The sequence below is a fragment of the Trypanosoma melophagium genome (genome assembly GCF_022059095.1).
Source record: "Trypanosoma melophagium isolate St. Kilda chromosome Unknown ctg9segment0, whole genome shotgun sequence".
Lineage (NCBI taxonomy): Eukaryota > Euglenozoa > Kinetoplastea > Trypanosomatida > Trypanosomatidae > Trypanosoma > Trypanosoma melophagium.
The window spans coordinates 739573-767565 of NW_027125194.1; the positions used below are offsets into that span (position 1 = coordinate 739573).

General features: G+C 48.5%; 20 protein-coding genes across 24 annotated transcripts; all 20 read left to right on the forward strand.

The window, feature by feature from the left end:
* Positions 1-205: 205 nt before the first annotated feature.
* On the forward strand, positions 206-1549 carry LSM04_001173 (the record flags this gene model as incomplete). 2 transcript variants are annotated; one of them, XM_067332999.1, is made up of 2 exons in its annotated part: positions 206-792; positions 1081-1549. In XM_067332999.1, the coding sequence occupies 2 exons, from the start codon at positions 206-208 to the stop codon at positions 1547-1549; spliced, it is 1056 nt and encodes a 351-aa protein (XP_067185546.1). The 2 variants fall into 2 exon arrangements, with proteins under 2 accessions (XP_067185546.1, XP_067185547.1); XM_067333000.1 differs by lacking the exon at positions 1081-1549 and having other exon boundaries at positions 206-796.
* A 538-nt stretch (positions 1550-2087) lies between these two features.
* On the forward strand, positions 2088-2738 carry LSM04_002764 (uncharacterized protein; the record flags this gene model as incomplete). Its single annotated transcript, XM_067333001.1, has 1 exon — positions 2088-2738. One exon carries the CDS (start codon positions 2088-2090, stop codon positions 2736-2738), a length of 651 nt encoding a protein of 216 aa, XP_067185619.1.
* A 528-nt stretch (positions 2739-3266) lies between these two features.
* LSM04_002844 (uncharacterized protein) lies at positions 3267-4040 on the forward strand (the record flags this gene model as incomplete). Its single annotated transcript, XM_067333002.1, has 1 exon — positions 3267-4040. One exon carries the CDS (start codon positions 3267-3269, stop codon positions 4038-4040), a length of 774 nt encoding a protein of 257 aa, XP_067185626.1.
* Positions 4041-4395: 355 nt separating this feature from the next.
* LSM04_004200 lies at positions 4396-5421 on the forward strand (the record flags this gene model as incomplete). Of its 2 annotated transcripts, XM_067333003.1 has the most annotated exons (2): positions 4396-5025; positions 5072-5113. In XM_067333003.1, 2 exons carry the CDS (start codon positions 4396-4398, stop codon positions 5111-5113), a joined length of 672 nt encoding a protein of 223 aa, XP_067185677.1. The 2 variants fall into 2 exon arrangements, with proteins under 2 accessions (XP_067185677.1, XP_067185678.1); XM_067333004.1 differs by having other exon boundaries at positions 4396-5421.
* Positions 5422-5883: 462 nt separating this feature from the next.
* On the forward strand, positions 5884-6909 carry LSM04_006672 (D-isomer specific 2-hydroxyacid dehydrogenase; the record flags this gene model as incomplete). The annotated part of the gene is made up of 1 exon (XM_067333006.1): positions 5884-6909. The coding sequence occupies one exon, from the start codon at positions 5884-5886 to the stop codon at positions 6907-6909; it is 1026 nt and encodes a 341-aa protein (XP_067185777.1).
* Positions 6910-7369: 460 nt separating this feature from the next.
* LSM04_000901 lies at positions 7370-8395 on the forward strand (the record flags this gene model as incomplete). 2 transcript variants are annotated; one of them, XM_067333007.1, is made up of 2 exons in its annotated part: positions 7370-7999; positions 8046-8087. In XM_067333007.1, 2 exons carry the CDS (start codon positions 7370-7372, stop codon positions 8085-8087), a joined length of 672 nt encoding a protein of 223 aa, XP_067185531.1. The 2 variants fall into 2 exon arrangements, with proteins under 2 accessions (XP_067185531.1, XP_067185532.1); XM_067333008.1 differs by having other exon boundaries at positions 7370-8395.
* Positions 8396-8856: 461 nt separating this feature from the next.
* LSM04_003945 (D-isomer specific 2-hydroxyacid dehydrogenase) lies at positions 8857-9882 on the forward strand (the record flags this gene model as incomplete). Its single annotated transcript, XM_067333009.1, has 1 exon — positions 8857-9882. The coding sequence occupies one exon, from the start codon at positions 8857-8859 to the stop codon at positions 9880-9882; it is 1026 nt and encodes a 341-aa protein (XP_067185665.1).
* Positions 9883-10343: 461 nt separating this feature from the next.
* LSM04_004065 (D-isomer specific 2-hydroxyacid dehydrogenase) lies at positions 10344-11369 on the forward strand (the record flags this gene model as incomplete). Its single annotated transcript, XM_067333010.1, has 1 exon — positions 10344-11369. The coding sequence occupies one exon, from the start codon at positions 10344-10346 to the stop codon at positions 11367-11369; it is 1026 nt and encodes a 341-aa protein (XP_067185671.1).
* A 459-nt stretch (positions 11370-11828) lies between these two features.
* On the forward strand, positions 11829-12854 carry LSM04_004896 (D-isomer specific 2-hydroxyacid dehydrogenase; the record flags this gene model as incomplete). Its single annotated transcript, XM_067333011.1, has 1 exon — positions 11829-12854. The coding sequence occupies one exon, from the start codon at positions 11829-11831 to the stop codon at positions 12852-12854; it is 1026 nt and encodes a 341-aa protein (XP_067185703.1).
* Positions 12855-13315: 461 nt separating this feature from the next.
* Positions 13316-14341, forward strand: LSM04_009288 (the record flags this gene model as incomplete). 2 transcript variants are annotated; one of them, XM_067333012.1, is made up of 1 exon in its annotated part: positions 13316-14341. In XM_067333012.1, the coding sequence occupies one exon, from the start codon at positions 13316-13318 to the stop codon at positions 14339-14341; it is 1026 nt and encodes a 341-aa protein (XP_067185905.1). The 2 variants fall into 2 exon arrangements, with proteins under 2 accessions (XP_067185905.1, XP_067185906.1); XM_067333013.1 differs by having other exon boundaries at positions 14033-14341.
* A 461-nt stretch (positions 14342-14802) lies between these two features.
* LSM04_006593 (D-isomer specific 2-hydroxyacid dehydrogenase) lies at positions 14803-15828 on the forward strand (the record flags this gene model as incomplete). The annotated part of the gene is made up of 1 exon (XM_067333014.1): positions 14803-15828. One exon carries the CDS (start codon positions 14803-14805, stop codon positions 15826-15828), a length of 1026 nt encoding a protein of 341 aa, XP_067185770.1.
* Positions 15829-16288: 460 nt separating this feature from the next.
* Positions 16289-16738, forward strand: LSM04_007199 (uncharacterized protein; the record flags this gene model as incomplete). Its single annotated transcript, XM_067333015.1, has 1 exon — positions 16289-16738. One exon carries the CDS (start codon positions 16289-16291, stop codon positions 16736-16738), a length of 450 nt encoding a protein of 149 aa, XP_067185804.1.
* Position 16739: 1 nt separating this feature from the next.
* Positions 16740-17315, forward strand: LSM04_002125 (D-isomer specific 2-hydroxyacid dehydrogenase; the record flags this gene model as incomplete). Its single annotated transcript, XM_067333016.1, has 1 exon — positions 16740-17315. One exon carries the CDS (start codon positions 16740-16742, stop codon positions 17313-17315), a length of 576 nt encoding a protein of 191 aa, XP_067185592.1.
* Positions 17316-17774: 459 nt separating this feature from the next.
* Positions 17775-18800, forward strand: LSM04_008676 (D-isomer specific 2-hydroxyacid dehydrogenase; the record flags this gene model as incomplete). Its single annotated transcript, XM_067333017.1, has 1 exon — positions 17775-18800. One exon carries the CDS (start codon positions 17775-17777, stop codon positions 18798-18800), a length of 1026 nt encoding a protein of 341 aa, XP_067185877.1.
* A 460-nt stretch (positions 18801-19260) lies between these two features.
* Positions 19261-20465, forward strand: LSM04_007484 (D-isomer specific 2-hydroxyacid dehydrogenase; the record flags this gene model as incomplete). Its single annotated transcript, XM_067333020.1, has 2 exons — positions 19261-20199; positions 20379-20465. 2 exons carry the CDS (start codon positions 19261-19263, stop codon positions 20463-20465), a joined length of 1026 nt encoding a protein of 341 aa, XP_067185813.1.
* Positions 20466-20582: 117 nt separating this feature from the next.
* LSM04_004347 (D-isomer specific 2-hydroxyacid dehydrogenase) lies at positions 20583-21608 on the forward strand (the record flags this gene model as incomplete). The annotated part of the gene is made up of 1 exon (XM_067333021.1): positions 20583-21608. The coding sequence occupies one exon, from the start codon at positions 20583-20585 to the stop codon at positions 21606-21608; it is 1026 nt and encodes a 341-aa protein (XP_067185685.1).
* Positions 21609-22068: 460 nt separating this feature from the next.
* Positions 22069-23094, forward strand: LSM04_006739 (D-isomer specific 2-hydroxyacid dehydrogenase; the record flags this gene model as incomplete). Its single annotated transcript, XM_067333022.1, has 1 exon — positions 22069-23094. One exon carries the CDS (start codon positions 22069-22071, stop codon positions 23092-23094), a length of 1026 nt encoding a protein of 341 aa, XP_067185782.1.
* Positions 23095-23553: 459 nt separating this feature from the next.
* LSM04_000699 (D-isomer specific 2-hydroxyacid dehydrogenase) lies at positions 23554-24579 on the forward strand (the record flags this gene model as incomplete). The annotated part of the gene is made up of 1 exon (XM_067333023.1): positions 23554-24579. The coding sequence occupies one exon, from the start codon at positions 23554-23556 to the stop codon at positions 24577-24579; it is 1026 nt and encodes a 341-aa protein (XP_067185517.1).
* Positions 24580-25039: 460 nt separating this feature from the next.
* On the forward strand, positions 25040-26065 carry LSM04_006630 (D-isomer specific 2-hydroxyacid dehydrogenase; the record flags this gene model as incomplete). The annotated part of the gene is made up of 1 exon (XM_067333024.1): positions 25040-26065. The coding sequence occupies one exon, from the start codon at positions 25040-25042 to the stop codon at positions 26063-26065; it is 1026 nt and encodes a 341-aa protein (XP_067185773.1).
* Positions 26066-26524: 459 nt separating this feature from the next.
* On the forward strand, positions 26525-27550 carry LSM04_008893 (D-isomer specific 2-hydroxyacid dehydrogenase; the record flags this gene model as incomplete). The annotated part of the gene is made up of 1 exon (XM_067333025.1): positions 26525-27550. The coding sequence occupies one exon, from the start codon at positions 26525-26527 to the stop codon at positions 27548-27550; it is 1026 nt and encodes a 341-aa protein (XP_067185886.1).
* Positions 27551-27993: the final 443 nt, after the last annotated feature.

The window sequence follows — 27993 nt, forward strand, 5'->3', positions numbered from 1 at the left end:
CCTTGATTGTATATTAGTTTGGTATGGGTATTTCTCTAAATTTGGTCAATTAATTTCTTTTAATATCGTTCTGGTCTTTATTATTATTATCCTAGGACATCTTTTGATCCTGCTTAGAGAAGGATGATATCACTTTAGTCCACCTTGTGATCGGAAACAAATTATTATTGCTGCTATTCCTTTGTTTGCTTCTTTTGTCTTGAATATGATATCTTTAGCTGTATGTTATTTCAGTAAAGATGTGGCTATCATTATTATTGGATTACCAGCTGCCATACTCTTATATTACCCACAATTTAAATGGTTAACATTGACGTTACGTTATCTTATTTCGTCTGATCGTCGTCGTTACTGTGTGGGTGGGTTTGACTTGAATCTCACCTTCATTGACTCCACCGTCATCGCCACCTCATGGCCTGCGACTATAGTTGAGAGTTTATTTAGAAATCCCGCCAGAGAAGTGGAAAATTTACTTGATATGAAGTTTGGAATTCATGCCTCTCGTGTATTTAACCTCTCTGCAGAGCGAGGTTATGATAATGCGGAACTCTTTCACGGGGATGTCTCACGAGATCCAATGGATGATCATAATCCGGCAGAATTAGAAATGATGATAAACTTTGTAAGTGAAGCTAGTGAATTTGTGAAAAAAGATTCTCAATATCGATCTATTGTAGTACATTGTAAAGGTGGAAAAGGACGAACAGGTACAATGATTTGTGCTTATCTTATATATATATATACGGGTATTAGGCGAAGGGCGGATGAGGCTTTAGAGCATTTTGGCTCTATGTGAACTGCCAAAGGTGGAAATTTTCAAGGTGTACAAACCCCTTCGCAGGAGCGTTATGTTCGTTATTTTTATCAATTATTGTCAAATATAACTCCAGAAAGAACGTTAACTATTAAATCTCAGACGAAACGAATTACACAACTTATCTTGTTAAATATTCCATCATTGTAGTGGAAAGATGGTATTGAAAAATTATGCTTTGTTATTATTTTAAAACCATGTTCAGAGAGGCGTGCAGTATACATCTCAAACCCTAATGCAATCTTTAACGTAAACGCACCTATCAGTTCATCTACACCAGTGTGGACTCCGTTACGTGATGTTTATATACCAAGTGAGGATTCTCTCTATCATGACGCACAGAAAATAAATTCAAAGGAAAATATTTCTTCTTATGATACATTTTCCGTTAATGTGTCTAATAAAGGAATGAGTTCTTTGGAATTTGATCATCAATATGCTAATAATCCTAATGTGATGGATAATAGTTATTTTAAAGTAACATTGAATACTCTTCACTTGAAAATACTACCACCTCTTACAGGTGATGTTGTGATAAAGTTTTATCATTTAAAAAAGAATGTCAGAGCTATTGAAGCCCCGGTGCAGTTGCGGTTTCATGCATCTATGGAGGCTGATAAACTTTATCTTGAGAAATCACAGTTGGATGGGCCGCATAAAGATAAAAAAGGAGAACGGTGCCCAAGTGACTTTGCGGTGACAATAAATTTGCAAAGCAAATTGTACTCAAATTAATTGAGGTAAGGGTGGAGTTCTCTTTGTCTAATTTTCTTTCTTTTTTTTTACTTTTTTTTCCCTTTTCTTTTATTAAGGGACATGTACGGCGTGTTCTGCTTTTTCTTTTACCTTCATGTGAGAAGAAAGGAAATACATTTATTTATAAATAAGAAATTTCTGACAATTGGTAATGCGAAGAGGAGATTTTTTAGTCTGTGAAAGCGATTATCTTAGTAAAGTTACACTCAGAGAAAGAAAAAGAGGCTAGAAATTTGTTTTGTATTGAATTACCATATATATTTCTATTTTTCTTAACATGAGAATCTTGTTAAACTCCAAATATACTTTCTTTTTGCTTTTATTCACTCTTTCTTTTATGTTAAAGGTTGTACAAGGAACAAGAGGGAGAAGAGGAAGAGTGAAAGTAAGGGAGTCTACAAAAAGAATCAATACAGAAAAAAACATATATCCCAATACAAAAAAAAAAACAGATATTTATTTTATACCAGTTGGACAACTTCTCTCGGGTGTGCCTCAAATTTTCTTCTTATTTGAGATGTTTCGGCGATATTATCCACTCTTCTCCCTCAGACCTGTCGGTGTATTTCCAAATCTTAACTCGGCATTCCCCACACTACGTGAGGTCTGTGAAAAGAGTGGTACTCCAGGAGATCTGGTAGAGACAGTTTTGGAGCAAATACGTGAGGCAGAGCTTCACAATGCAATTTTACCCCACTTTGAAGTGACATGTGTTCGTGTGTACTCCCCACCACCTCTTGAAGAAGGTGAATATTCCTCTATGGTGCTTTTTCGTGGAACTCCTGGTACCAATGTGGAAGAACAATCAATTGATAAAGATCATCACTTATACTTTTCCAGCTCACTTCGCGTCGCATTACCGTATGGCCAAATACAAAAAGAGCATGGAAACTACCGCATTATACTATGCCGGGTGGCACGTCGTCGAGGACGACAGCTGTTTAATAAAGCTGTGGCCTCAGAGGATGATTTAAAATTATTGGACAGTGTACAAGGTGATATGGATCGATTCAGTCATGCTAAGGCAGAACAATACCGTCGAAAAAGTATTTTGCTCAAACCCATGTTTGATGGCGTCGTGGATTGGATAGATGATGGTGCCTCATACTGTTTTGATTCCCATCACGCTCGGATGCACACATTACTCTGCATCGATACAAGATGTTAATAATGTATGTAACCAATAAAACGAAGAAGAACAAGATAAAAATGGAAACAAACTCTATTTGGTGAGTATGGCTGTCCCAAAACGTATTAAAAAAAGGGAAACGGGTTCATTTTTTTTTTTTTTTTTTCCTCCTTTTATTTGGGATAGGGTATGAAACAGGGAAGCCGCGTGAATTTCAAGTTTTTTTTTTGTTTCAGGCGCGTTTGAGAAAGAGGGCTTGTTTTTTCTTATGTATTTGTAAGGTTTTGCGTTCTTCTATTGATTTTTTTTGTTTGTTTGATGAAAGTGGAAAGGAGAGAGATGGGAGGGGTTGTTTTTTTTTATTTTTTTGGTATTATTTTATTTTCTCTTAACTTTGCAACAATCTCTAATGTCTATTTCTTTGTTGTTCTTGCATTGCTTCGTACATTTTAGTAGAAGGTAAAGAGGAATATCAAGAAGTGGAATACAAAAAAAAAGAACCCTCTCTCTATTTTTATATTCATTTTCACTATATATATTTCTCCAAGTGAAAGTATTTGTGTTTAAATGCCCCAGAATCCTCGAATGCGTATTCGCCTTATTGGTCCAAGTGGACACAAATCAGAGTATCACTGTGCCACACTACTGGGGAACTGGCAGGAAGAACGCACTTCATTTGGCCTGAGGGATCCCGGGAAGGCCCCGTTGGATGATGAAACAATATATAAAACATCATACAAAGGCACCAGCAGCGAAGAGGAATTATTCACTGCTAAACCACCAGGTTGTTTTTGCGCTGAAGCCCCACCACAATTACTTTTTTATCATGGAGATATTGCATCACCTCCACAAAGTCAGCTTACCGTGCAAGAACTTAGTTATACAGATCCCACTACTGGTGAAGAGAGATTAAAACTAAAGGATATACTCGAAAAGGAAGGAATCTCAACAAGACGCGAAAAGACAGAGAAGATACGTCGTACTATGGGACTTCGAGGTTTCTCCTCAACTGGTGCGGCTTCAGCAACAAGTACAAAGGGTATGTCTCCTACTGGGTTGGCATACATACAAGAATGTTCCCTCAAAGCAGACAAGAGTTTAACAGAGACAGCACGTAGTGGAGGATACACACCGCCTCCCATTCCACCTATTGGACGGATACAAGAAAAAGAACGTATGCTTACGACCAAAAATGTAACAATAGATGTAACAGGTGAATATCTTAAGGACAACATTGATAAGTACCCAGCAACAAGCAGTGAATGTTGGGGTATGTTTATGGCTTATCAGGATGATCCGATGCAACGAACAAAACTTCGAGAAGATTACGAACTCAAATAAATTAGAAAAAAAAATAATTTTCACCATTTATATCACCAAAACTGATGTACTACATACAAAACTTTAGACAGGTAGAAATCCAAAGAATACGAAAACCATTCCTGTCAAAAAAACATGTAAACCTTTTCATTATAAAACTCTTCATCTACTAGCCGCTACCCTCGCAAAAAAAAAAAAATAAGAATTCGCCAACAACACACTAAACCAAGAACACATTTAACCGATGTAAACAATACACTACATTTTTCTTACTTTTATTTGTTTCTCCGCATGCATTTTCCTGATCACCCATTAGAAAAGAAAAAGAAAATAAAGCATTTTTATTCTCCTCATACCTCAACACACTATCTGCAAGATGACATTCAGACTGTGCGTAGCCACCGCAACCGCCAATAATGTCGAGTACTACAAGAGCGCGTTCAGCAAGCACCTTAGCCACTTGGCCAAGTCCATCACCCTCGGCTCGGCGCCACTTGATTTTCAGGAGGTCAAGAACTCTGGGGACGCGATCATCCTGTTTGTGGAGGGTGCTGTGGGACACGACGCGATCAAGGACCTGTGCGATGACTACAATCTGCCAAAGGAGCGGCGCCGCGTTCGCTGGGTCTACTCACTGACAGCTGGTGTGGATGTGTACAGGCTGGGTCTACTCACAAAGGAGCTGAAGGATATCCCCTTCGCAAACGGCCATGGTTGTTACTCGCCCATCCTGGCAGAGCATGTAATCTACTCCATGCTGTACTTCAACCGCCAGACATGGCGTCTGCTGGCGAGCCGCGCCGAGCACAAGTGGGACCCCTTCAACATGATCGAGCTGCGTGGACAGAAGATGGGTATTATTGGCTATGGTGACATTGGCCACGCCACAGCGAAGCTTGCAGTCACAATGGGAATGGAGGTTACAGGCGTGAAGCGTTCAGCCCCGACTGCCAACGTGGATGAATACGGTGTGCACGTGGTGCACGGTGATGCGGCGTGTGATCGCGTGCTTCGTGAGTCCGACTTTGTGGTCAACATCCTACCAGGAACAGAGGAGACGAGGGAGTTCTTCAACAAGGAGCGATTTGCCCTGATGAAGCCAAGCGCAATCTACATCAACATTGGCCGCGGCCTCACACAAAACGAGGAGCACCTCGCGTGTGCTCTGCGGGACGGTGTTATTGCCGGTGCCGCTGTGGATGTGTTCACGAAGGAGCCGTTCCCACCCGAGTCCCCACTCTGGAATATTGGTGACGATAAGTTGCTGCTATCAGCCCACTCGGCGGACAGGACTGCTGATCTGGTCCCCTCGTCGGTTCGGCGCTTCATTGGACTGGTGGAGAAGTACGTGGAGACTGGGAAGTTGGATACGTACCTTGTGGACTTGGCCCGTGGTTACTGAGGTAATGTAGGGAATGTAAACAGCAGTAGGGGTAAAACGAAGAACAAAAGAAAACGACACATTTTTTTTTACTGTTTTGGTGATTACGGGGGTACAAAAAAAGGAAGGGGAAATAGAAAGAATAAGCAAAAGAAAACGATGGAATATGAAATGGGAGACTCGTGCATGAAAAAAGGGTTTTTGTTGTTGTTGCTGTTGTTGTTTTACGATATTTCTTTTTGTAGCCTTCTAGAGAGGTGTAACACATGGTAAAGAAGCAAAAACCATCGCCTTCTCATCGTATTTGGTGTTATCTGCGCATGCTCTGGGAGGTTTCTGTTGGCTCTCCTTCCGATCCGTACTAGCACATTTTTTCTTACTTTTATTTGTTTCTCCGCATGCATTTTCCTGATCACCCATTAGAAAAGAAAAAGAAAATAAAGCATTTTTATTCTCCTCATACCTCAACACACTATCTGCAAGATGACATTCAGACTGTGCGTAGCCACCGCCACCGCCAATAATGTCGAGTACTACAAGAGCGCGTTCAGCAAGCACCTTAGCCACTTGGCCAAGTCCATCACCCTCGGCTCGGCGCCACTTGATTTTCAGGAGGTCAAGAACTCTGGGGACGCGATCATCCTGTTTGTGGAGGGTGCTGTGGGACACGACGCGATCAAGGACCTGTGCGATGACTACAATCTGCCAAAGGAGCGGCGCCGCGTTCGCTGGGTCTACTCACTGACAGCTGGTGTGGATGTGTACAGGCTGGGTCTACTCACAAAGGAGCTGAAGGATATCCCCTTCGCAAACGGCCATGGTTGTTACTCGCCCATCCTGGCAGAGCATGTAATCTACTCCATGCTGTACTTCAACCGCCAGACATGGCGTCTGCTGGCGAGCCGCGCCGAGCACAAGTGGGACCCCTTTAACATGATCGAGCTGCGTGGACAGAAGATGGGTATTATTGGCTATGGTGACATTGGCCACGCCACAGCGAAGCTTGCAGTCACAATGGGAATGGAGGTTACAGGCGTGAAGCGTTCAGCCCCGACTGCCAACGTGGATGAATACGGTGTGCACGTGGTGCACGGTGATGCGGCGCGTGATCGCGTGCTTCGTGAGTCCGACTTTGTGGTCAACATCCTACCAGGAACAGAGGAGACGAGGGAGTTCTTCAACAAGGAGCGATTTGCCCTGATGAAGCCAAGCGCAATCTACATCAACATTGGCCGCGGCCTCACACAAAACGAGGAGCACCTCGCGTGTGCTCTGCGGGACGGTGTTATTGCCGGTGCCGCTGTGGATGTGTTCACGAAGGAGCCGTTCCCACCCGAGTCCCCACTCTGGAATATTGGTGACGATAAGTTGCTGCTATCAGCCCACTCGGCGGACAGGACTGCTGATCTGGTCCCCTCGTCGGTTCGGCGCTTCATTGGACTGGTGGAGAAGTACGTGGAGACTGGGAAGTTGGATACGTACCTTGTGGACTTGGCCCGTGGTTACTGAGGTAATGTAGGGAATGTAAACAGCAGTAGGGGTAAAACGAAGAACAAAAGAAAACGACACATTTTTTTTTACTGTTTTGGTGATTACGGGGGTACAAAAAAGGAAGGGGAAATAGAAAGAATAAGCAAAAGAAAACGATGGAATATGAAATGGGAGACTCGTGCATGAAAAAAGGGTTTTTGTTGTTGTTGCTGTTGTTGTTTTACGATATTTCTTTTTGTAGCCTTCTAGAGAGGTGTAACACATGGTAAAGAAGCAAAAACCATCGCCTTCTCATCGTATTTGGTGTTATCTGCGCATGCTCTGGGAGGTTTCTGTTGGCTCTCCTTCCGATCCGTACTAGCACATTTTTCTTACTTTTATTTGTTTCTCCGCATGCATTTTCCTGATCACCCATTAGAAAAGAAAAAGAAAATAAAGCATTTTTATTCTCCTCATACCTCAACACACTATCTGCAAGATGACATTCAGACTGTGCGTAGCCACCGCAACCGCCAATAATGTCGAGTACTACAAGAGCGCGTTCAGCAAGCACCTTAGCCACTTGGCCAAGTCCATCACCCTCGGCTCGGCGCCACTTGATTTTCAGGAGGTCAAGAACTCTGGGGACGCGATCATCCTGTTTGTGGAGGGTGCTGTGGGACACGACGCGATCAAGGACCTGTGCGATGACTACAATCTGCCAAAGGAGCGGCGCCGCGTTCGCTGGGTCTACTCACTGACAGCTGGTGTGGATGTGTACAGGCTGGGTCTACTCACAAAGGAGCTGAAGGATATCCCCTTCGCAAACGGCCATGGTTGTTACTCGCCCATCCTGGCAGAGCATGTAATCTACTCCATGCTGTACTTCAACCGCCAGACATGGCGTCTGCTGGCGAGCCGCGCCGAGCACAAGTGGGACCCCTTTAACATGATCGAGCTGCGTGGACAGAAGATGGGTATTATTGGCTATGGTGACATTGGCCACGCCACAGCGAAGCTTGCAGTCACAATGGGAATGGAGGTTACAGGCGTGAAGCGTTCAGCCCCGACTGCCAACGTGGATGAATACGGTGTGCACGTGGTGCACGGTGATGCGGCGCGTGATCGCGTGCTTCGTGAGTCCGACTTTGTGGTCAACATCCTACCAGGAACAGAGGAGACGAGGGAGTTCTTCAACAAGGAGCGATTTGCCCTGATGAAGCCAAGCGCAATCTACATCAACATTGGCCGCGGCCTCACACAAAACGAGGAGCACCTCGCGTGTGCTCTGCGGGACGGTGTTATTGCCGGTGCCGCTGTGGATGTGTTCACGAAGGAGCCGTTCCCACCCGAGTCCCCACTCTGGAATATTGGTGACGATAAGTTGCTGCTATCAGCCCACTCGGCGGACAGGACTGCTGATCTGGTCCCCTCGTCGGTTCGGCGCTTCATTGGACTGGTGGAGAAGTACGTGGAGACTGGGAAGTTGGATACGTACCTTGTGGACTTGGCCCGTGGTTACTGAGGTAATGTAGGGAATGTAAACAGCAGTAGGGGTAAAACGAAGAACAAAAGAAAACGACACATTTTTTTTTACTGTTTTGGTGATTACGGGGGTACAAAAAAAGGAAGGGGAAATAGAAAGAATAAGCAAAAGAAAACGATGGAATATGAAATGGGAGACTCGTGCATGGAAAAAGGGTTTTTGTTGTTGTTGCTGTTGTTGTTTTACGATATTTCTTTTTGTAGCCTTCTAGAGAGGTGTAAAACATGGTAAAGAAGCAAAAACCATTGCCTTCTCATCGTATTTGGTGTTATCTGCGCATGCTCTGGGAGGTTTCTGTTGGCTCTCCTTCCGATCCGTACTAGCACATTTTTCTTACTTTTATTTGTTTCTCCGCATGCATTTTCCTGATCACCCATTAGAAAAGAAAAAGAAAATAAAGCATTTTTATTCTCCTCATACCTCAACACACTATCTGCAAGATGACATTCAGACTGTGCGTAGCCACCGCAACCGCCAATAATGTCGAGTACTACAAGAGCGCGTTCAGCAAGCACCTTAGCCACTTGGCCAAGTCCATCACCCTCGGCTCGGCGCCACTTGATTTTCAGGAGGTCAAGAACTCTGGGGACGCGATCATCCTGTTTGTGGAGGGTGCTGTGGGACACGACGCGATCAAGGACCTGTGCGATGACTACAATCTGCCAAAGGAGCGGCGCCGCGTTCGCTGGGTCTACTCACTGACAGCTGGTGTGGATGTGTACAGGCTGGGTCTACTCACAAAGGAGCTGAAGGATATCCCCTTCGCAAACGGCCATGGTTGTTACTCGCCCATCCTGGCAGAGCATGTAATCTACTCCATGCTGTACTTCAACCGCCAGACATGGCGTCTGCTGGCGAGCCGCGCCGAGCACAAGTGGGACCCCTTTAACATGATCGAGCTGCGTGGACAGAAGATGGGTATTATTGGCTATGGTGACATTGGCCACGCCACAGCGAAGCTTGCAGTCACAATGGGAATGGAGGTTACAGGCGTGAAGCGTTCAGCCCCGACTGCCAACGTGGATGAATACGGTGTGCACGTGGTGCACGGTGATGCGGCGCGTGATCGCGTGCTTCGTGAGTCCGACTTTGTGGTCAACATCCTACCAGGAACAGAGGAGACGAGGGAGTTCTTCAACAAGGAGCGATTTGCCCTGATGAAGCCAAGCGCAATCTACATCAACATTGGCCGCGGCCTCACACAAAACGAGGAGCACCTCGCGTGTGCTCTGCGGGACGGTGTTATTGCCGGTGCCGCTGTGGATGTGTTCACGAAGGAGCCGTTCCCACCCGAGTCCCCACTCTGGAATATTGGTGACGATAAGTTGCTGCTATCAGCCCACTCGGCGGACAGGACTGCTGATCTGGTCCCCTCGTCGGTTCGGCGCTTCATTGGACTGGTGGAGAAGTACGTGGAGACTGGGAAGTTGGATACGTACCTTGTGGACTTGGCCCGTGGTTACTGAGGTAATGTAGGGAATGTAAACAGCAGTAGGGGTAAAACGAAGAACAAAAGAAAACGACACATTTTTTTTTACTGTTTTGGTGATTACGGGGGTACAAAAAAGGAAGGGGAAATAGAAAGAATAAGCAAAAGAAAACGATGGAATATGAAATGGGAGACTCGTGCATGGAAAAAGGGTTTTTGTTGTTGTTGCTGTTGTTGTTTTACGATATTTCTTTTTGTAGCCTTCTAGAGAGGTGTAAAACATGGTAAAGAAGCAAAAACCATTGCCTTCTCATCGTATTTGGTGTTATCTGCGCATGCTCTGGGAGGTTTCTGTTGGCTCTCCTTCCGATCCGTACTAGCACATTTTTTCTTACTTTTATTTGTTTCTCCGCATGCATTTTCCTGATCACCCATTAGAAAAGAAAAAGAAAATAAAGCATTTTTATTCTCCTCATACCTCAACACACTATCTGCAAGATGACATTCAGACTGTGCGTAGCCACCGCAACCGCCAATAATGTCGAGTACTACAAGAGCGCGTTCAGCAAGCACCTTAGCCACTTGGCCAAGTCCATCACCCTCGGCTCGGCGCCACTTGATTTTCAGGAGGCCAAGAACTCTGGGGACGCGATCATCCTGTTTGTGGAGGGTGCTGTGGGACACGACGCGATCAAGGACCTGTGCGATGACTACAATCTGCCAAAGGAGCGGCGCCGCGTTCGCTGGGTCTACTCACTGACAGCTGGCGTGGATGTGTACAGGCTGGGTCTACTCACAAAGGAGCTGAAGGATATCCCCTTCGCAAACGGCCATGGTTGTTACTCGCCCATCCTGGCAGAGCATGTAATCTACTCCATGCTGTACTTCAACCGCCAGACATGGCGTCTGCTGGCGAGCCGCGCCGAGCACAAGTGGGACCCCTTTAACATGATCGAGCTGCGTGGACAGAAGATGGGTATTATTGGCTATGGTGACATTGGCCACGCCACAGCGAAGCTTGCAGTCACAATGGGAATGGAGGTTACAGGCGTGAAGCGTTCAGCCCCGACTGCCAACGTGGATGAATACGGTGTGCACGTGGTGCACGGTGATGCGGCGCGTGATCGCGTGCTTCGTGAGTCCGACTTTGTGGTCAACATCCTACCAGGAACAGAGGAGACGAGGGAGTTCTTCAACAAGGAGCGATTTGCCCTGATGAAGCCAAGCGCAATCTACATCAACATTGGCCGCGGCCTCACACAAAACGAGGAGCACCTCGCGTGTGCTCTGCGGGACGGTGTTATTGCCGGTGCCGCTGTGGATGTGTTCACGAAGGAGCCGTTCCCACCCGAGTCCCCACTCTGGAATATTGGTGACGATAAGTTGCTGCTATCAGCCCACTCGGCGGACAGGACTGCTGATCTGGTCCCCTCGTCGGTTCGGCGCTTCATTGGACTGGTGGAGAAGTACGTGGAGACTGGGAAGTTGGATACGTACCTTGTGGACTTGGCCCGTGGTTACTGAGGTAATGTAGGGAATGTAAACAGCAGTAGGGGTAAAACGAAGAATAAAAGAAAACGACACATTTTTTTTTACTGTTTTGGTGATTACGGGGGTACAAAAAAGGAAGGGGAAATAGAAAGAATAAGCAAAAGAAAACGATGGAATATGAAATGGGAGACTCGTGCATGGAAAAAGGGTTTTTGTTGTTGTTGCTGTTGTTGTTTTACGATATTTCTTTTGTAGCCTTCTAGAGAGGTGTAACACATGGTAAAGAAGCAAAAACCATCGCCTTCTCATCGTATTTGGTGTTATCTGCGCATGCTCTGGGAGGTTTCTGTTGGCTCTCCTTCCGATCCGTACTAGCACATTTTTCTTACTTTTATTTGTTTCTCCGCATGCATTTTCCTGATCACCCATTAGAAAAGAAAAAGAAAATAAAGCATTTTTATTCTCCTCATACCTCAACACACTATCTGCAAGATGACATTCAGACTGTGCGTAGCCACCGCAACCGCCAATAATGTCGAGTACTACAAGAGCGCGTTCAGCAAGCACCTTAGCCACTTGGCCAAGTCCATCACCCTCGGCTCGGCGCCACTTGATTTTCAGGAGGCCAAGAACTCTGGGGACGCGATCATCCTGTTTGTGGAGGGTGCTGTGGGACACGACGCGATCAAGGACCTGTGCGATGACTACAATCTGCCAAAGGAGCGGCGCCGCGTTCGCTGGGTCTACTCACTGACAGCTGGTGTGGATGTGTACAGGCTGGGTCTACTCACAAAGGAGCTGAAGGATATCCCCTTCGCAAACGGCCATGGTTGTTACTCGCCCATCCTGGCAGAGCATGTAATCTACTCCATGCTGTACTTCAACCGCCAGACATGGCGTCTGCTGGCGAGCCGCGCCGAGCACAAGTGGGACCCCTTTAACATGATCGAGCTGCGTGGACAGAAGATGGGTATTATTGGCTATGGTGACATTGGCCACGCCACAGCGAAGCTTGCAGTCACAATGGGAATGGAGGTTACAGGCGTGAAGCGTTCAGCCCCGACTGCCAACGTGGATGAATACGGTGTGCACGTGGTGCACGGTGATGCGGCGCGTGATCGCGTGCTTCGTGAGTCCGACTTTGTGGTCAACATCCTACCAGGAACAGAGGAGACGAGGGAGTTCTTCAACAAGGAGCGATTTGCCCTGATGAAGCCAAGCGCAATCTACATCAACATTGGCCGCGGCCTCACACAAAACGAGGAGCACCTCGCGTGTGCTCTGCGGGACGGTGTTATTGCCGGTGCCGCTGTGGATGTGTTCACGAAGGAGCCGTTCCCACCCGAGTCCCCACTCTGGAATATTGGTGACGATAAGTTGCTGCTATCAGCCCACTCGGCGGACAGGACTGCTGATCTGGTCCCCTCGTCGGTTCGGCGCTTCATTGGACTGGTGGAGAAGTACGTGGAGACTGGGAAGTTGGATACGTACCTTGTGGACTTGGCCCGTGGTTACTGAGGTAATGTAGGGAATGTAAACAGCAGTAGGGGTAAAACGAAGAACAAAAGAAAACGACACATTTTTTTTTACTGTTTTGGTGATTACGGGGGTACAAAAAAAGGAAGGGGAAATAGAAAGAATAAGCAAAAGAAAACGATGGAATATGAAATGGGAGACTCGTGCATGGAAAAAGGGTTTTTGTTGTTGTTGCTGTTGTTGTTTTACGATATTTCTTTTGTAGCCTTCTAGAGAGGTGTAACACATGGTAAAGAAGCAAAAACCATCGCCTTCTCATCGTATTTGGTGTTATCTGCGCATGCTCTGGGAGGTTTCTGTTGGCTCTCCTTCCGATCCGTACTAGCACATTTTTTCTTACTTTTATTTGTTTCTCCGCATGCATTTTCCTGATCACCCATTAGAAAAGAAAAAGAAAATAAAGCATTTTTATTCTCCTCATACCTCAACACACTATCTGCAAGATGACATTCAGACTGTGCGTAGCCACCGCAACCGCCAATAATGTCGAGTACTACAAGAGCGCGTTCAGCAAGCACCTTAGCCACTTGGCCAAGTCCATCACCCTCGGCTCGGCGCCACTTGATTTTCAGGAGGCCAAGAACTCTGGGGACGCGATCATCCTGTTTGTGGAGGGTGCTGTGGGACACGACGCGATCAAGGACCTGTGCGATGACTACAATCTGCCAAAGGAGCGGCGCCGCGTTCGCTGGGTCTACTCACTGACAGCTGGTGTGGATGTGTACAGGCTGGGTCTACTCACAAAGGAGCTGAAGGATATCCCCTTCGCAAACGGCCATGGTTGTTACTCGCCCATCCTGGCAGAGCATGTAATCTACTCCATGCTGTACTTCAACCGCCAGACATGGCGTCTGCTGGCGAGCCGCGCCGAGCACAAGTGGGACCCCTTTAACATGATCGAGCTGCGTGGACAGAAGATGGGTATTATTGGCTATGGTGACATTGGCCACGCCACAGCGAAGCTTGCAGTCACAATGGGAATGGAGGTTACAGGCGTGAAGCGTTCAGCCCCGACTGCCAACGTGGATGAATACGGTGTGCACGTGGTGCACGGTGATGCGGCGCGTGATCGCGTGCTTCGTGAGTCCGACTTTGTGGTCAACATCCTACCAGGAACAGAGGAGACGAGGGAGTTCTTCAACAAGGAGCGATTTGCCCTGATGAAGCCAAGCGCAATCTACATCAACATTGGCCGCGGCCTCACACAAAACGAGGAGCACCTCGCGTGTGCTCTGCGGGACGGTGTTATTGCCGGTGCCGCTGTGGATGTGTTCACGAAGGAGCCGTTCCCACCCGAGTCCCCACTCTGGAATATTGGTGACGATAAGTTGCTGCTATCAGCCCACTCGGCGGACAGGACTGCTGATCTGGTCCCCTCGTCGGTTCGGCGCTTCATTGGACTGGTGGAGAAGTACGTGGAGACTGGGAAGTTGGATACGTACCTTGTGGACTTGGCCCGTGGTTACTGAGGTAATGTAGGGAATGTAAACAGCAGTAGGGGTAAAACGAAGAATAAAAGAAAACGACACATTTTTTTTTACTGTTTTGGTGATTACGGGGGTACAAAAAAAGGAAGGGGAAATAGAAAGAATAAGCAAAAGAAAACGATGGAATATGAAATGGGAGACTCGTGCATGAAAAAAGGGTTTTTGTTGTTGTTGCTGTTGTTGTTTTACGATATTTCTTTTTGTAGCCTTCTAGAGAGGTGTAACACATGGTAAAGAAGCAAAAACCATCGCCTTCTCATCGTATTTGGTGTTATCTGCGCATGCTCTGGGAGGTTTCTGTTGGCTCTCCTTCCGATCCGTACTAGCACATTTTTCTTACTTTTATTTGTTTCTCCGCATGCATTTTCCTGATCACCCATTAGAAAAGAAAAAGAAAATAAAGCATTTTTATTCTCCTCATACCTCAACACACTATCTGCAAGATGACATTCAGACTGTGCGTAGCCACCGCAACCGCCAATAATGTCGAGTACTACAAGAGCGCGTTCAGCAAGCACCTTAGCCACTTGGCCAAGTCCATCACCCTCGGCTCGGCGCCACTTGATTTTCAGGAGGTCAAGAACTCTGGGGACGCGATCATCCTGTTTGTGGAGGGTGCTGTGGGACACGACGCGATCAAGGACCTGTGCGATGACTACAATCTGCCAAAGGAGCGGCGCCGCGTTCGCTGGGTCTACTCACTGACAGCTGGTGTGGATGTGTACAGGCTGGGTCTACTCACAAAGGAGCTGAAGGATATCCCCTTCGCAAACGGCCATGGTTGTTACTCGCCCATCCTGGCAGAGCATGTAATCTACTCCATGCTGTACTTCAACCGCCAGACATGGCGTCTGCTGGCGAGCCGCGCCGAGCACAAGTGGGACCCCTTTAACATGATCGAGCTGCGTGGACAGAAGATGGGTATTATTGGCTATGGTGACATTGGCCACGCCACAGCGAAGCTTGCAGTCACAATGGGAATGGAGGTTACAGGCGTGAAGCGTTCAGCCCCGACTGCCAACGTGGATGAATACGGTGTGCACGTGGTGCACGGTGATGCGGCGCGTGATCGCGTGCTTCGTGAGTCCGACTTTGTGGTCAACATCCTACCAGGAACAGAGGAGACGAGGGAGTTCTTCAACAAGGAGCGATTTGCCCTGATGAAGCCAAGCGCAATCTACATCAACATTGGCCGCGGCCTCACACAAAACGAGGAGCACCTCGCGTGTGCTCTGCGGGACGGTGTTATTGCCGGTGCCGCTGTGGATGTGTTCACGAAGGAGCCGTTCCCACCCGAGTCCCCACTCTGGAATATTGGTGACGATAAGTTGCTGCTATCAGCCCACTCGGCGGACAGGACTGCTGATCTGGTCCCCTCGTCGGTTCGGCGCTTCATTGGACTGGTGGAGAAGTACGTGGAGACTGGGAAGTTGGATACGTACCTTGTGGACTTGGCCCGTGGTTACTGAGGTAATGTAGGGAATGTAAACAGCAGTAGGGGTAAAACGAAGAATAAAAGAAAACGACACATTTTTTTTTACTGTTTTGGTGATTACGGGGGTACAAAAAAGGAAGGGGAAATAGAAAGAATAAGCAAAAGAAAACGATGGAATATGAAATGGGAGACTCGTGCATGGAAAAAGGGTTTTTGTTGTTGTTGCTGTTGTTGTTTTACGATATTTCTTTTTGTAGCCTTCTAGAGAGGTGTAACACATGGTAAAGAAGCAAAAACCATCGCCTTCTCATCGTATTTGGTGTTATCTGCGCATGCTCTGGGAGGTTTCTGTTGGCTCTCCTTCCGATCCGTACTAGCACATTTTTCTTACTTTTATTTGTTTCTCCGCATGCATTTTCCTGATCACCCATTAGAAAAGAAAAAGAAAATAAAGCATTTTTATTCTCCTCATACCTCAACACACTATCTGCAAGATGACATTCAGACTGTGCGTAGCCACCGCAACCGCCAATAATGTCGAGTACTACAAGAGCGCGTTCAGCAAGCACCTTAGCCACTTGGCCAAGTCCATCACCCTCGGCTCGGCGCCACTTGATTTTCAGGAGGCCAAGAACTCTGGGGACGCGATCATCCTGTTTGTGGAGGGTGCTGTGGGACACGACGCGATCAAGGACCTGTGCGATGACTACAATCTGCCAAAGGAGCGGCGCCGCGTTCGCTGGGTCTACTCACTGACAGCTGGTGTGGATGTGTACAGGCTGGGTCTACTCACAAAGGAGCTGAAGGATATCCCCTTCGCAAACGGCCATGGTTGTTACTCGCCCATCCTGGCAGAGCATGTAATCTACTCCATGCTGTACTTCAACCGCCAGACATGGCGTCTGCTGGCGAGCCGCGCCGAGCACAAGTGGGACCCCCTTTAACATGATCGAGCTGCGTGGACAGAAGATGGGTATTATTGGCTATGGTGACATTGGCCACGCCACAGCGAAGCTTGCAGTCACAATGGGAATGGAGGTTACAGGCGTGAAGCGTTCAGCCCCGACTGCCAACGTGGATGAATACGGTGTGCACGTGGTGCACGGTGATGCGGCGCGTGATCGCGTGCTTCGTGAGTCCGACTTTGTGGTCAACATCCTACCAGGAACAGAGGAGACGAGGGAGTTCTTCAACAAGGAGCGATTTGCCCTGATGAAGCCAAGCGCAATCTACATCAACATTGGCCGCGGCCTCACACAAAACGAGGAGCACCTCGCGTGTGCTCTGCGGGACGGTGTTATTGCCGGTGCCGCTGTGGATGTGTTCACGAAGGAGCCGTTCCCACCCGAGTCCCCACTCTGGAATATTGGTGACGATAAGTTGCTGCTATCAGCCCACTCGGCGGACAGGACTGCTGATCTGGTCCCCTCGTCGGTTCGGCGCTTCATTGGACTGGTGGAGAAGTACGTGGAGACTGGGAAGTTGGATACGTACCTTGTGGACTTGGCCCGTGGTTACTGAGGTAATGTAGGGAATGTAAACAGCAGTAGGGGTAAAACGAAGAACAAAAGAAAACGACACATTTTTTTTACTGTTTTGGTGATTACGGGGGTACAAAAAAGGAAGGGGAAATAGAAAGAATAAGCAAAAGAAAACGATGGAATATGAAATGGGAGACTCGTGCATGGAAAAAGGGTTTTTGTTGTTGTTGCTGTTGTTGTTTTACGATATTTCTTTTTGTAGCCTTCTAGAGAGGTGTAACACATGGTAAAGAAGCAAAAACCATCGCCTTCTCATCGTATTTGGTGTTATCTGCGCATGCTCTGGGAGGTTTCTGTTGGCTCTCCTTCCGATCCGTACTAGCACATTTTTCTTACTTTTATTTGTTTCTCCGCATGCATTTTCCTGATCACCCATTAGAAAAGAAAAAGAAAATAAAGCATTTTTATTCTCCTCATACCTCAACACACTATCTGCAAGATGACATTCAGACTGTGCGTAGCCACCGCAACCGCCAATAATGTCGAGTACTACAAGAGCGCGTTCAGCAAGCACCTTAGCCACTTGGCCAAGTCCATCACCCTCGGCTCGGCGCCACTTGATTTTCAGGAGGCCAAGAACTCTGGGGACGCGATCATCCTGTTTGTGGAGGGTGCTGTGGGACACGACGCGATCAAGGACCTGTGCGATGACTACAATCTGCCAAAGGAGCGGCGCCGCGTTCGCTGGGTCTACTCACTGACAGCTGGCGTGGATGTGTACAGGCTGGGTCTACTCACAAAGGAGCTGAAGGATATCCCCTTCGCAAACGGCCATGGTTGTTACTCGCCCATCCTGGCAGAGCATGTAATCTACTCCATGCTGTACTTCAACCGCCAGACATGGCGTCTGCTGGCGAGCCGCGCCGAGCACAAGTGGGACCCCTTTAACATGATCGAGCTGCGTGGACAGAAGATGGGTATTATTGGCTATGGTGACATTGGCCACGCCACAGCGAAGCTTGCAGTCACAATGGGAATGGAGGTTACAGGCGTGAAGCGTTCAGCCCCGACTGCCAACGTGGATGAATACGGTGTGCACGTGGTGCACGGTGATGCGGCGCGTGATCGCGTGCTTCGTGAGTCCGACTTTGTGGTCAACATCCTACCAGGAACAGAGGAGACGAGGGAGTTCTTCAACAAGGAGCGATTTGCCCTGATGAAGCCAAGCGCAATCTACATCAACATTGGCCGCGGCCTCACACAAAACGAGGAGCACCTCGCGTGTGCTCTGCGGGACGGTGTTATTGCCGGTGCCGCTGTGGATGTGTTCACGAAGGAGCCGTTCCCACCCGAGTCCCCACTCTGGAATATTGGTGACGATAAGTTGCTGCTATCAGCCCACTCGGCGGACAGGACTGCTGATCTGGTCCCCTCGTCGGTTCGGCGCTTCATTGGACTGGTGGAGAAGTACGTGGAGACTGGGAAGTTGGATACGTACCTTGTGGACTTGGCCCGTGGTTACTGAGGTAATGTAGGGAATGTAAACAGCAGTAGGGGTAAAACGAAGAATAAAAGAAAACGACACATTTTTTTTTACTGTTTTGGTGATTACGGGGGTACAAAAAAGGAAGGGGAAATAGAAAGAATAAGCAAAAGAAAACGATGGAATATGAAATGGGAGACTCGTGCATGGAAAAAGGGTTTTTGTTGTTGTTGCTGTTGTTGTTTTACGATATTTCTTTTTGTAGCCTTCTAGAGAGGTGTAACACATGGTAAAGAAGCAAAAACCATCGCCTTCTCATCGTATTTGGTGTTATCTGCGCATGCTCTGGGAGGTTTCTGTTGGCTCTCCTTCCGATCCGTACTAGCACATTTTTCTTACTTTTATTTGTTTCTCCGCATGCATTTTCCTGATCACCCATTAGAAAAGAAAAAGAAAATAAAGCATTTTTATTCTCCTCATACCTCAACACACTATCTGCAAGATGACATTCAGACTGTGCGTAGCCACCGCAACCGCCAATAATGTCGAGTACTACAAGAGCGCGTTCAGCAAGCACCTTAGCCACTTGGCCAAGTCCATCACCCTCGGCTCGGCGCCACTTGATTTTCAGGAGGCCAAGAACTCTGGGGACGCGATCATCCTGTTTGTGGAGGGTGCTGTGGGACACGACGCGATCAAGGACCTGTGCGATGACTACAATCTGCCAAAGGAGCGGCGCCGCGTTCGCTGGGTCTACTCACTGACAGCTGGTGTGGATGTGTACAGGCTGGGTCTACTCACAAAGGAGCTGAAGGATATCCCCTTCGCAAACGGCCATGGTTGTTACTCGCCCATCCTGGCAGAGCATGTAATCTACTCCATGCTGTACTTCAACCGCCAGACATGGCGTCTGCTGGCGAGCCGCGCCGAGCACAAGTGGGACCCCTTTAACATGATCGAGCTGCGTGGACAGAAGATGGGTATTATTGGCTATGGTGACATTGGCCACGCCACAGCGAAGCTTGCAGTCACAATGGGAATGGAGGTTACAGGCGTGAAGCGTTCAGCCCCGACTGCCAACGTGGATGAATACGGTGTGCACGTGGTGCACGGTGATGCGGCGCGTGATCGCGTGCTTCGTGAGTCCGACTTTGTGGTCAACATCCTACCAGGAACAGAGGAGACGAGGGAGTTCTTCAACAAGGAGCGATTTGCCCTGATGAAGCCAAGCGCAATCTACATCAACATTGGCCGCGGCCTCACACAAAACGAGGAGCACCTCGCGTGTGCTCTGCGGGACGGTGTTATTGCCGGTGCCGCTGTGGATGTGTTCACGAAGGAGCCGTTCCCACCCGAGTCCCCACTCTGGAATATTGGTGACGATAAGTTGCTGCTATCAGCCCACTCGGCGGACAGGACTGCTGATCTGGTCCCCTCGTCGGTTCGGCGCTTCATTGGACTGGAAGGAAGGGGAAATAGAAAGAATAAGCAAAAGAAAACGATGGAATATGAAATGGGAGACTCGTGCATGGAAAAAGGGTTTTTGTTGTTGTTGCTGTTGTTGTTTTACGATATTTCTTTTTGTAGCCTTCTAGAGAGGTGTAACACATGGTAAAGAAGCAAAAACCATCGCCTTCTCATCGTATTTGGTGTTATCTGCGCATGCTCTGGGAGGTTTCTGTTGGCTCTCCTTCCGATCCGTACTAGCACATTTTTCTTACTTTTATTTGTTTCTCCGCATGCATTTTCCTGATCACCCATTAGAAAAGAAAAAGAAAATAAAGCATTTTTATTCTCCTCATACCTCAACACACTATCTGCAAGATGACATTCAGACTGTGCGTAGCCACCGCAACCGCCAATAATGTCGAGTACTACAAGAGCGCGTTCAGCAAGCACCTTAGCCACTTGGCCAAGTCCATCACCCTCGGCTCGGCGCCACTTGATTTTCAGGAGGCCAAGAACTCTGGGGACGCGATCATCCTGTTTGTGGAGGGTGCTGTGGGACACGACGCGATCAAGGACCTGTGCGATGACTACAATCTGCCAAAGGAGCGGCGCCGCGTTCGCTGGGTCTACTCACTGACAGCTGGTGTGGATGTGTACAGGCTGGGTCTACTCACAAAGGAGCTGAAGGATATCCCCTTCGCAAACGGCCATGGTTGTTACTCGCCCATCCTGGCAGAGCATGTAATCTACTCCATGCTGTACTTCAACCGCCAGACATGGCGTCTGCTGGCGAGCCGCGCCGAGCACAAGTGGGACCCCTTTAACATGATCGAGCTGCGTGGACAGAAGATGGGTATTATTGGCTATGGTGACATTGGCCACGCCACAGCGAAGCTTGCAGTCACAATGGGAATGGAGGTTACAGGCGTGAAGCGTTCAGCCCCGACTGCCAACGTGGATGAATACGGTGTGCACGTGGTGCACGGTGATGCGGCGCGTGATCGCGTGCTTCGTGAGTCCGACTTTGTGGTCAACATCCTACCAGGAACAGAGGAGACGAGGGAGTTCTTCAACAAGGAGCGATTTGCCCTGATGAAGCCAAGCGCAATCTACATCAACATTGGCCGCGGCCTCACACAAAACGAGGAGCACCTCGCGTGTGCTCTGCGGGACGGTGTTATTGCCGGTGCCGCTGTGGATGTGTTCACGAAGGAGCCGTTCCCACCCGAGTCCCCACTCTGGAATATTGGTGACGATAAGTTGCTGCTATCAGCCCACTCGGCGGACAGGACTGCTGATCTGGTCCCCTCGTCGGTTCGGCGCTTCATTGGACTGGTGGAGAAGTACGTGGAGACTGGGAAGTTGGATACGTACCTTGTGGACTTGGCCCGTGGTTACTGAGGTAATGTAGGGAATGTAAACAGCAGTAGGGGTAAAACGAAGAATAAAAGAAAACGACACATTTTTTTTTACTGTTTTGGTGATTACGGGGGTACAAAAAAGGAAGGGGAAATAGAAAGAATAAGCAAAAGAAAACGATGGAATATGAAATGGGAGACTCGTGCATGGAAAAAGGGTTTTTGTTGTTGTTGCTGTTGTTGTTTTACGATATTTCTTTTTGTAGCCTTCTAGAGAGGTGTAACACATGGTAAAGAAGCAAAAACCATCGCCTTCTCATCGTATTTGGTGTTATCTGCGCATGCTCTGGGAGGTTTCTGTTGGCTCTCCTTCCGATCCGTACTAGCACATTTTTCTTACTTTTATTTGTTTCTCCGCATGCATTTTCCTGATCACCCATTAGAAAAGAAAAAGAAAATAAAGCATTTTTATTCTCCTCATACCTCAACACACTATCTGCAAGATGACATTCAGACTGTGCGTAGCCACCGCAACCGCCAATAATGTCGAGTACTACAAGAGCGCGTTCAGCAAGCACCTTAGCCACTTGGCCAAGTCCATCACCCTCGGCTCGGCGCCACTTGATTTTCAGGAGGCCAAGAACTCTGGGGACGCGATCATCCTGTTTGTGGAGGGTGCTGTGGGACACGACGCGATCAAGGACCTGTGCGATGACTACAATCTGCCAAAGGAGCGGCGCCGCGTTCGCTGGGTCTACTCACTGACAGCTGGTGTGGATGTGTACAGGCTGGGTCTACTCACAAAGGAGCTGAAGGATATCCCCTTCGCAAACGGCCATGGTTGTTACTCGCCCATCCTGGCAGAGCATGTAATCTACTCCATGCTGTACTTCAACCGCCAGACATGGCGTCTGCTGGCGAGCCGCGCCGAGCACAAGTGGGACCCCTTTAACATGATCGAGCTGCGTGGACAGAAGATGGGTATTATTGGCTATGGTGACATTGGCCACGCCACAGCGAAGCTTGCAGTCACAATGGGAATGGAGGTTACAGGCGTGAAGCGTTCAGCCCCGACTGCCAACGTGGATGAATACGGTGTGCACGTGGTGCACGGTGATGCGGCGCGTGATCGCGTGCTTCGTGAGTCCGACTTTGTGGTCAACATCCTACCAGGAACAGAGGAGACGAGGGAGTTCTTCAACAAGGAGCGATTTGCCCTGATGAAGCCAAGCGCAATCTACATCAACATTGGCCGCGGCCTCACACAAAACGAGGAGCACCTCGCGTGTGCTCTGCGGGACGGTGTTATTGCCGGTGCCGCTGTGGATGTGTTCACGAAGGAGCCGTTCCCACCCGAGTCCCCACTCTGGAATATTGGTGACGATAAGTTGCTGCTATCAGCCCACTCGGCGGACAGGACTGCTGATCTGGTCCCCTCGTCGGTTCGGCGCTTCATTGGACTGGTGGAGAAGTACGTGGAGACTGGGAAGTTGGATACGTACCTTGTGGACTTGGCCCGTGGTTACTGAGGTAATGTAGGGAATGTAAACAGCAGTAGGGGTAAAACGAAGAATAAAAGAAAACGACACATTTTTTTTACTGTTTTGGTGATTACGGGGGTACAAAAAAGGAAGGGGAAATAGAAAGAATAAGCAAAAGAAAACGATGGAATATGAAATGGGAGACTCGTGCATGGAAAAAGGGTTTTTGTTGTTGTTGCTGTTGTTGTTTTACGATATTTCTTTTTGTAGCCTTCTAGAGAGGTGTAACACATGGTAAAGAAGCAAAAACCATCGCCTTCTCATCGTATTTGGTGTTATCTGCGCATGCTCTGGGAGGTTTCTGTTGGCTCTCCTTCCGATCCGTACTAGCACATTTTTCTTACTTTTATTTGTTTCTCCGCATGCATTTTCCTGATCACCCATTAGAAAAGAAAAAGAAAATAAAGCATTTTTATTCTCCTCATACCTCAACACACTATCTGCAAGATGACATTCAGACTGTGCGTAGCCACCGCAACCGCCAATAATGTCGAGTACTACAAGAGCGCGTTCAGCAAGCACCTTAGCCACTTGGCCAAGTCCATCACCCTCGGCTCGGCGCCACTTGATTTTCAGGAGGCCAAGAACTCTGGGGACGCGATCATCCTGTTTGTGGAGGGTGCTGTGGGACACGACGCGATCAAGGACCTGTGCGATGACTACAATCTGCCAAAGGAGCGGCGCCGCGTTCGCTGGGTCTACTCACTGACAGCTGGTGTGGATGTGTACAGGCTGGGTCTACTCACAAAGGAGCTGAAGGATATCCCCTTCGCAAACGGCCATGGTTGTTACTCGCCCATCCTGGCAGAGCATGTAATCTACTCCATGCTGTACTTCAACCGCCAGACATGGCGTCTGCTGGCGAGCCGCGCCGAGCACAAGTGGGACCCCTTTAACATGATCGAGCTGCGTGGACAGAAGATGGGTATTATTGGCTATGGTGACATTGGCCACGCCACAGCGAAGCTTGCAGTCACAATGGGAATGGAGGTTACAGGCGTGAAGCGTTCAGCCCCGACTGCCAACGTGGATGAATACGGTGTGCACGTGGTGCACGGTGATGCGGCGCGTGATCGCGTGCTTCGTGAGTCCGACTTTGTGGTCAACATCCTACCAGGAACAGAGGAGACGAGGGAGTTCTTCAACAAGGAGCGATTTGCCCTGATGAAGCCAAGCGCAATCTACATCAACATTGGCCGCGGCCTCACACAAAACGAGGAGCACCTCGCGTGTGCTCTGCGGGACGGTGTTATTGCCGGTGCCGCTGTGGATGTGTTCACGAAGGAGCCGTTCCCACCCGAGTCCCCACTCTGGAATATTGGTGACGATAAGTTGCTGCTATCAGCCCACTCGGCGGACAGGACTGCTGATCTGGTCCCCTCGTCGGTTCGGCGCTTCATTGGACTGGTGGAGAAGTACGTGGAGACTGGGAAGTTGGATACGTACCTTGTGGACTTGGCCCGTGGTTACTGAGGTAATGTAGGGAATGTAAACAGCAGTAGGGGTAAAACGAAGAATAAAAGAAAACGACACATTTTTTTTTACTGTTTTGGTGATTACGGGGGTACAAAAAAAGGAAGGGGAAATAGAAAGAATAAGCAAAAGAAAACGATGGAATATGAAATGGGAGACTCGTGCATGGAAAAAGGGTTTTTGTTGTTGTTGCTGTTGTTGTTTTACGATATTTCTTTTTGTAGCCTTCTAGAGAGGTGTAACACATGGTAAAGAAGCAAAACCATCGCCTTCTCATCGTATTTGGTGTTATCTGCGCATGCTCTGGGAGGTTTCTGTTGGCTCTCCTTCCGATCCGTACTAGCACATTTTTCTTACTTTTATTTGTTTCTCCGCATGCATTTTCCTGATCACCCATTAGAAAAGAAAAAGAAAATAAAGCATTTTTATTCTCCTCATACCTCAACACACTATCTGCAAGATGACATTCAGACTGTGCGTAGCCACCGCAACCGCCAATAATGTCGAGTACTACAAGAGCGCGTTCAGCAAGCACCTTAGCCACTTGGCCAAGTCCATCACCCTCGGCTCGGCGCCACTTGATTTTCAGGAGGCCAAGAACTCTGGGGACGCGATCATCCTGTTTGTGGAGGGTGCTGTGGGACACGACGCGATCAAGGACCTGTGCGATGACTACAATCTGCCAAAGGAGCGGCGCCGCGTTCGCTGGGTCTACTCACTGACAGCTGGTGTGGATGTGTACAGGCTGGGTCTACTCACAAAGGAGCTGAAGGATATCCCCTTCGCAAACGGCCATGGTTGTTACTCGCCCATCCTGGCAGAGCATGTAATCTACTCCATGCTGTACTTCAACCGCCAGACATGGCGTCTGCTGGCGAGCCGCGCCGAGCACAAGTGGGACCCCTTTAACATGATCGAGCTGCGTGGACAGAAGATGGGTATTATTGGCTATGGTGACATTGGCCACGCCACAGCGAAGCTTGCAGTCACAATGGGAATGGAGGTTACAGGCGTGAAGCGTTCAGCCCCGACTGCCAACGTGGATGAATACGGTGTGCACGTGGTGCACGGTGATGCGGCGCGTGATCGCGTGCTTCGTGAGTCCGACTTTGTGGTCAACATCCTACCAGGAACAGAGGAGACGAGGGAGTTCTTCAACAAGGAGCGATTTGCCCTGATGAAGCCAAGCGCAATCTACATCAACATTGGCCGCGGCCTCACACAAAACGAGGAGCACCTCGCGTGTGCTCTGCGGGACGGTGTTATTGCCGGTGCCGCTGTGGATGTGTTCACGAAGGAGCCGTTCCCACCCGAGTCCCCACTCTGGAATATTGGTGACGATAAGTTGCTGCTATCAGCCCACTCGGCGGACAGGACTGCTGATCTGGTCCCCTCGTCGGTTCGGCGCTTCATTGGACTGGTGGAGAAGTACGTGGAGACTGGGAAGTTGGATACGTACCTTGTGGACTTGGCCCGTGGTTACTGAGGTAATGTAGGGAATGTAAACAGCAGTAGGGGTAAAACGAAGAATAAAAGAAAACGACACATTTTTTTTTACTGTTTTGGTGATTACGGGGGTACAAAAAAGGAAGGGGAAATAGAAAGAATAAGCAAAAGAAAACGATGGAATATGAAATGGGAGACTCGTGCATGGAAAAAGGGTTTTTGTTGTTGTTGCTGTTGTTGTTTTACGATATTTCTTTTTGTAGCCTTCTAGAGAGGTGTAACACATGGTAAAGAAGCAAAACCATCGCCTTCTCATCGTATTTGGTGTTATCTGCGCATGCTCTGGGAGGTTTCTGTTGGCTCTCCTTCCGATCCGTACTAGCACATTTTTCTTACTTTTATTTGTTTCTCCGCATGCATTTTCCTGATCACCCATTAGAAAAGAAAAAGAAAATAAAGCATTTTTATTCTCCTCATACCTCAACACACTATCTGCAAGATGACATTCAGACTGTGCGTAGCCACCGCAACCGCCAATAATGTCGAGTACTACAAGAGCGCGTTCAGCAAGCACCTTAGCCACTTGGCCAAGTCCATCACCCTCGGCTCGGCGCCACTTGATTTTCAGGAGGCCAAGAACTCTGGGGACGCGATCATCCTGTTTGTGGAGGGTGCTGTGGGACACGACGCGATCAAGGACCTGTGCGATGACTACAATCTGCCAAAGGAGCGGCGCCGCGTTCGCTGGGTCTACTCACTGACAGCTGGTGTGGATGTGTACAGGCTGGGTCTACTCACAAAGGAGCTGAAGGATATCCCCTTCGCAAACGGCCATGGTTGTTACTCGCCCATCCTGGCAGAGCATGTAATCTACTCCATGCTGTACTTCAACCGCCAGACATGGCGTCTGCTGGCGAGCCGCGCCGAGCACAAGTGGGACCCCTTTAACATGATCGAGCTGCGTGGACAGAAGATGGGTATTATTGGCTATGGTGACATTGGCCACGCCACAGCGAAGCTTGCAGTCACAATGGGAATGGAGGTTACAGGCGTGAAGCGTTCAGCCCCGACTGCCAACGTGGATGAATACGGTGTGCACGTGGTGCACGGTGATGCGGCGCGTGATCGCGTGCTTCGTGAGTCCGACTTTGTGGTCAACATCCTACCAGGAACAGAGGAGACGAGGGAGTTCTTCAACAAGGAGCGATTTGCCCTGATGAAGCCAAGCGCAATCTACATCAACATTGGCCGCGGCCTCACACAAAACGAGGAGCACCTCGCGTGTGCTCTGCGGGACGGTGTTATTGCCGGTGCCGCTGTGGATGTGTTCACGAAGGAGCCGTTCCCACCCGAGTCCCCACTCTGGAATATTGGTGACGATAAGTTGCTGCTATCAGCCCACTCGGCGGACAGGACTGCTGATCTGGTCCCCTCGTCGGTTCGGCGCTTCATTGGACTGGTGGAGAAGTACGTGGAGACTGGGAAGTTGGATACGTACCTTGTGGACTTGGCCCGTGGTTACTGAGGTAATGTAGGGAATGTAAACAGCAGTAGGGGTAAAACGAAGAATAAAAGAAAACGACACATTTTTTTTACTGTTTTGGTGATTACGGGGGTACAAAAAAGGAAGGGGAAATAGAAAGAATAAGCAAAAGAAAACGATGGAATATGAAATGGGAGACTCGTGCATGGAAAAAGGGTTTTTGTTGTTGTTGCTGTTGTTGTTTTACGATATTTCTTTTTGTAGCCTTCTAGAGAGGTGTAACACATGGTAAAGAAGCAAAAACCATCGCCTTCTCATCGTATTTGGTGTTATCTGCGCATGCTCTGGGAGGTTTCTGTTGGCTCTCCTTCCGATCCGTACTAGCACATTTTTCTTACTTTTATTTGTTTCTCCGCATGCATTTTCCTGATCACCCATTAGAAAAGAAAAAGAAAATAAAGCATTTTTATTCTCCTCATACCTCA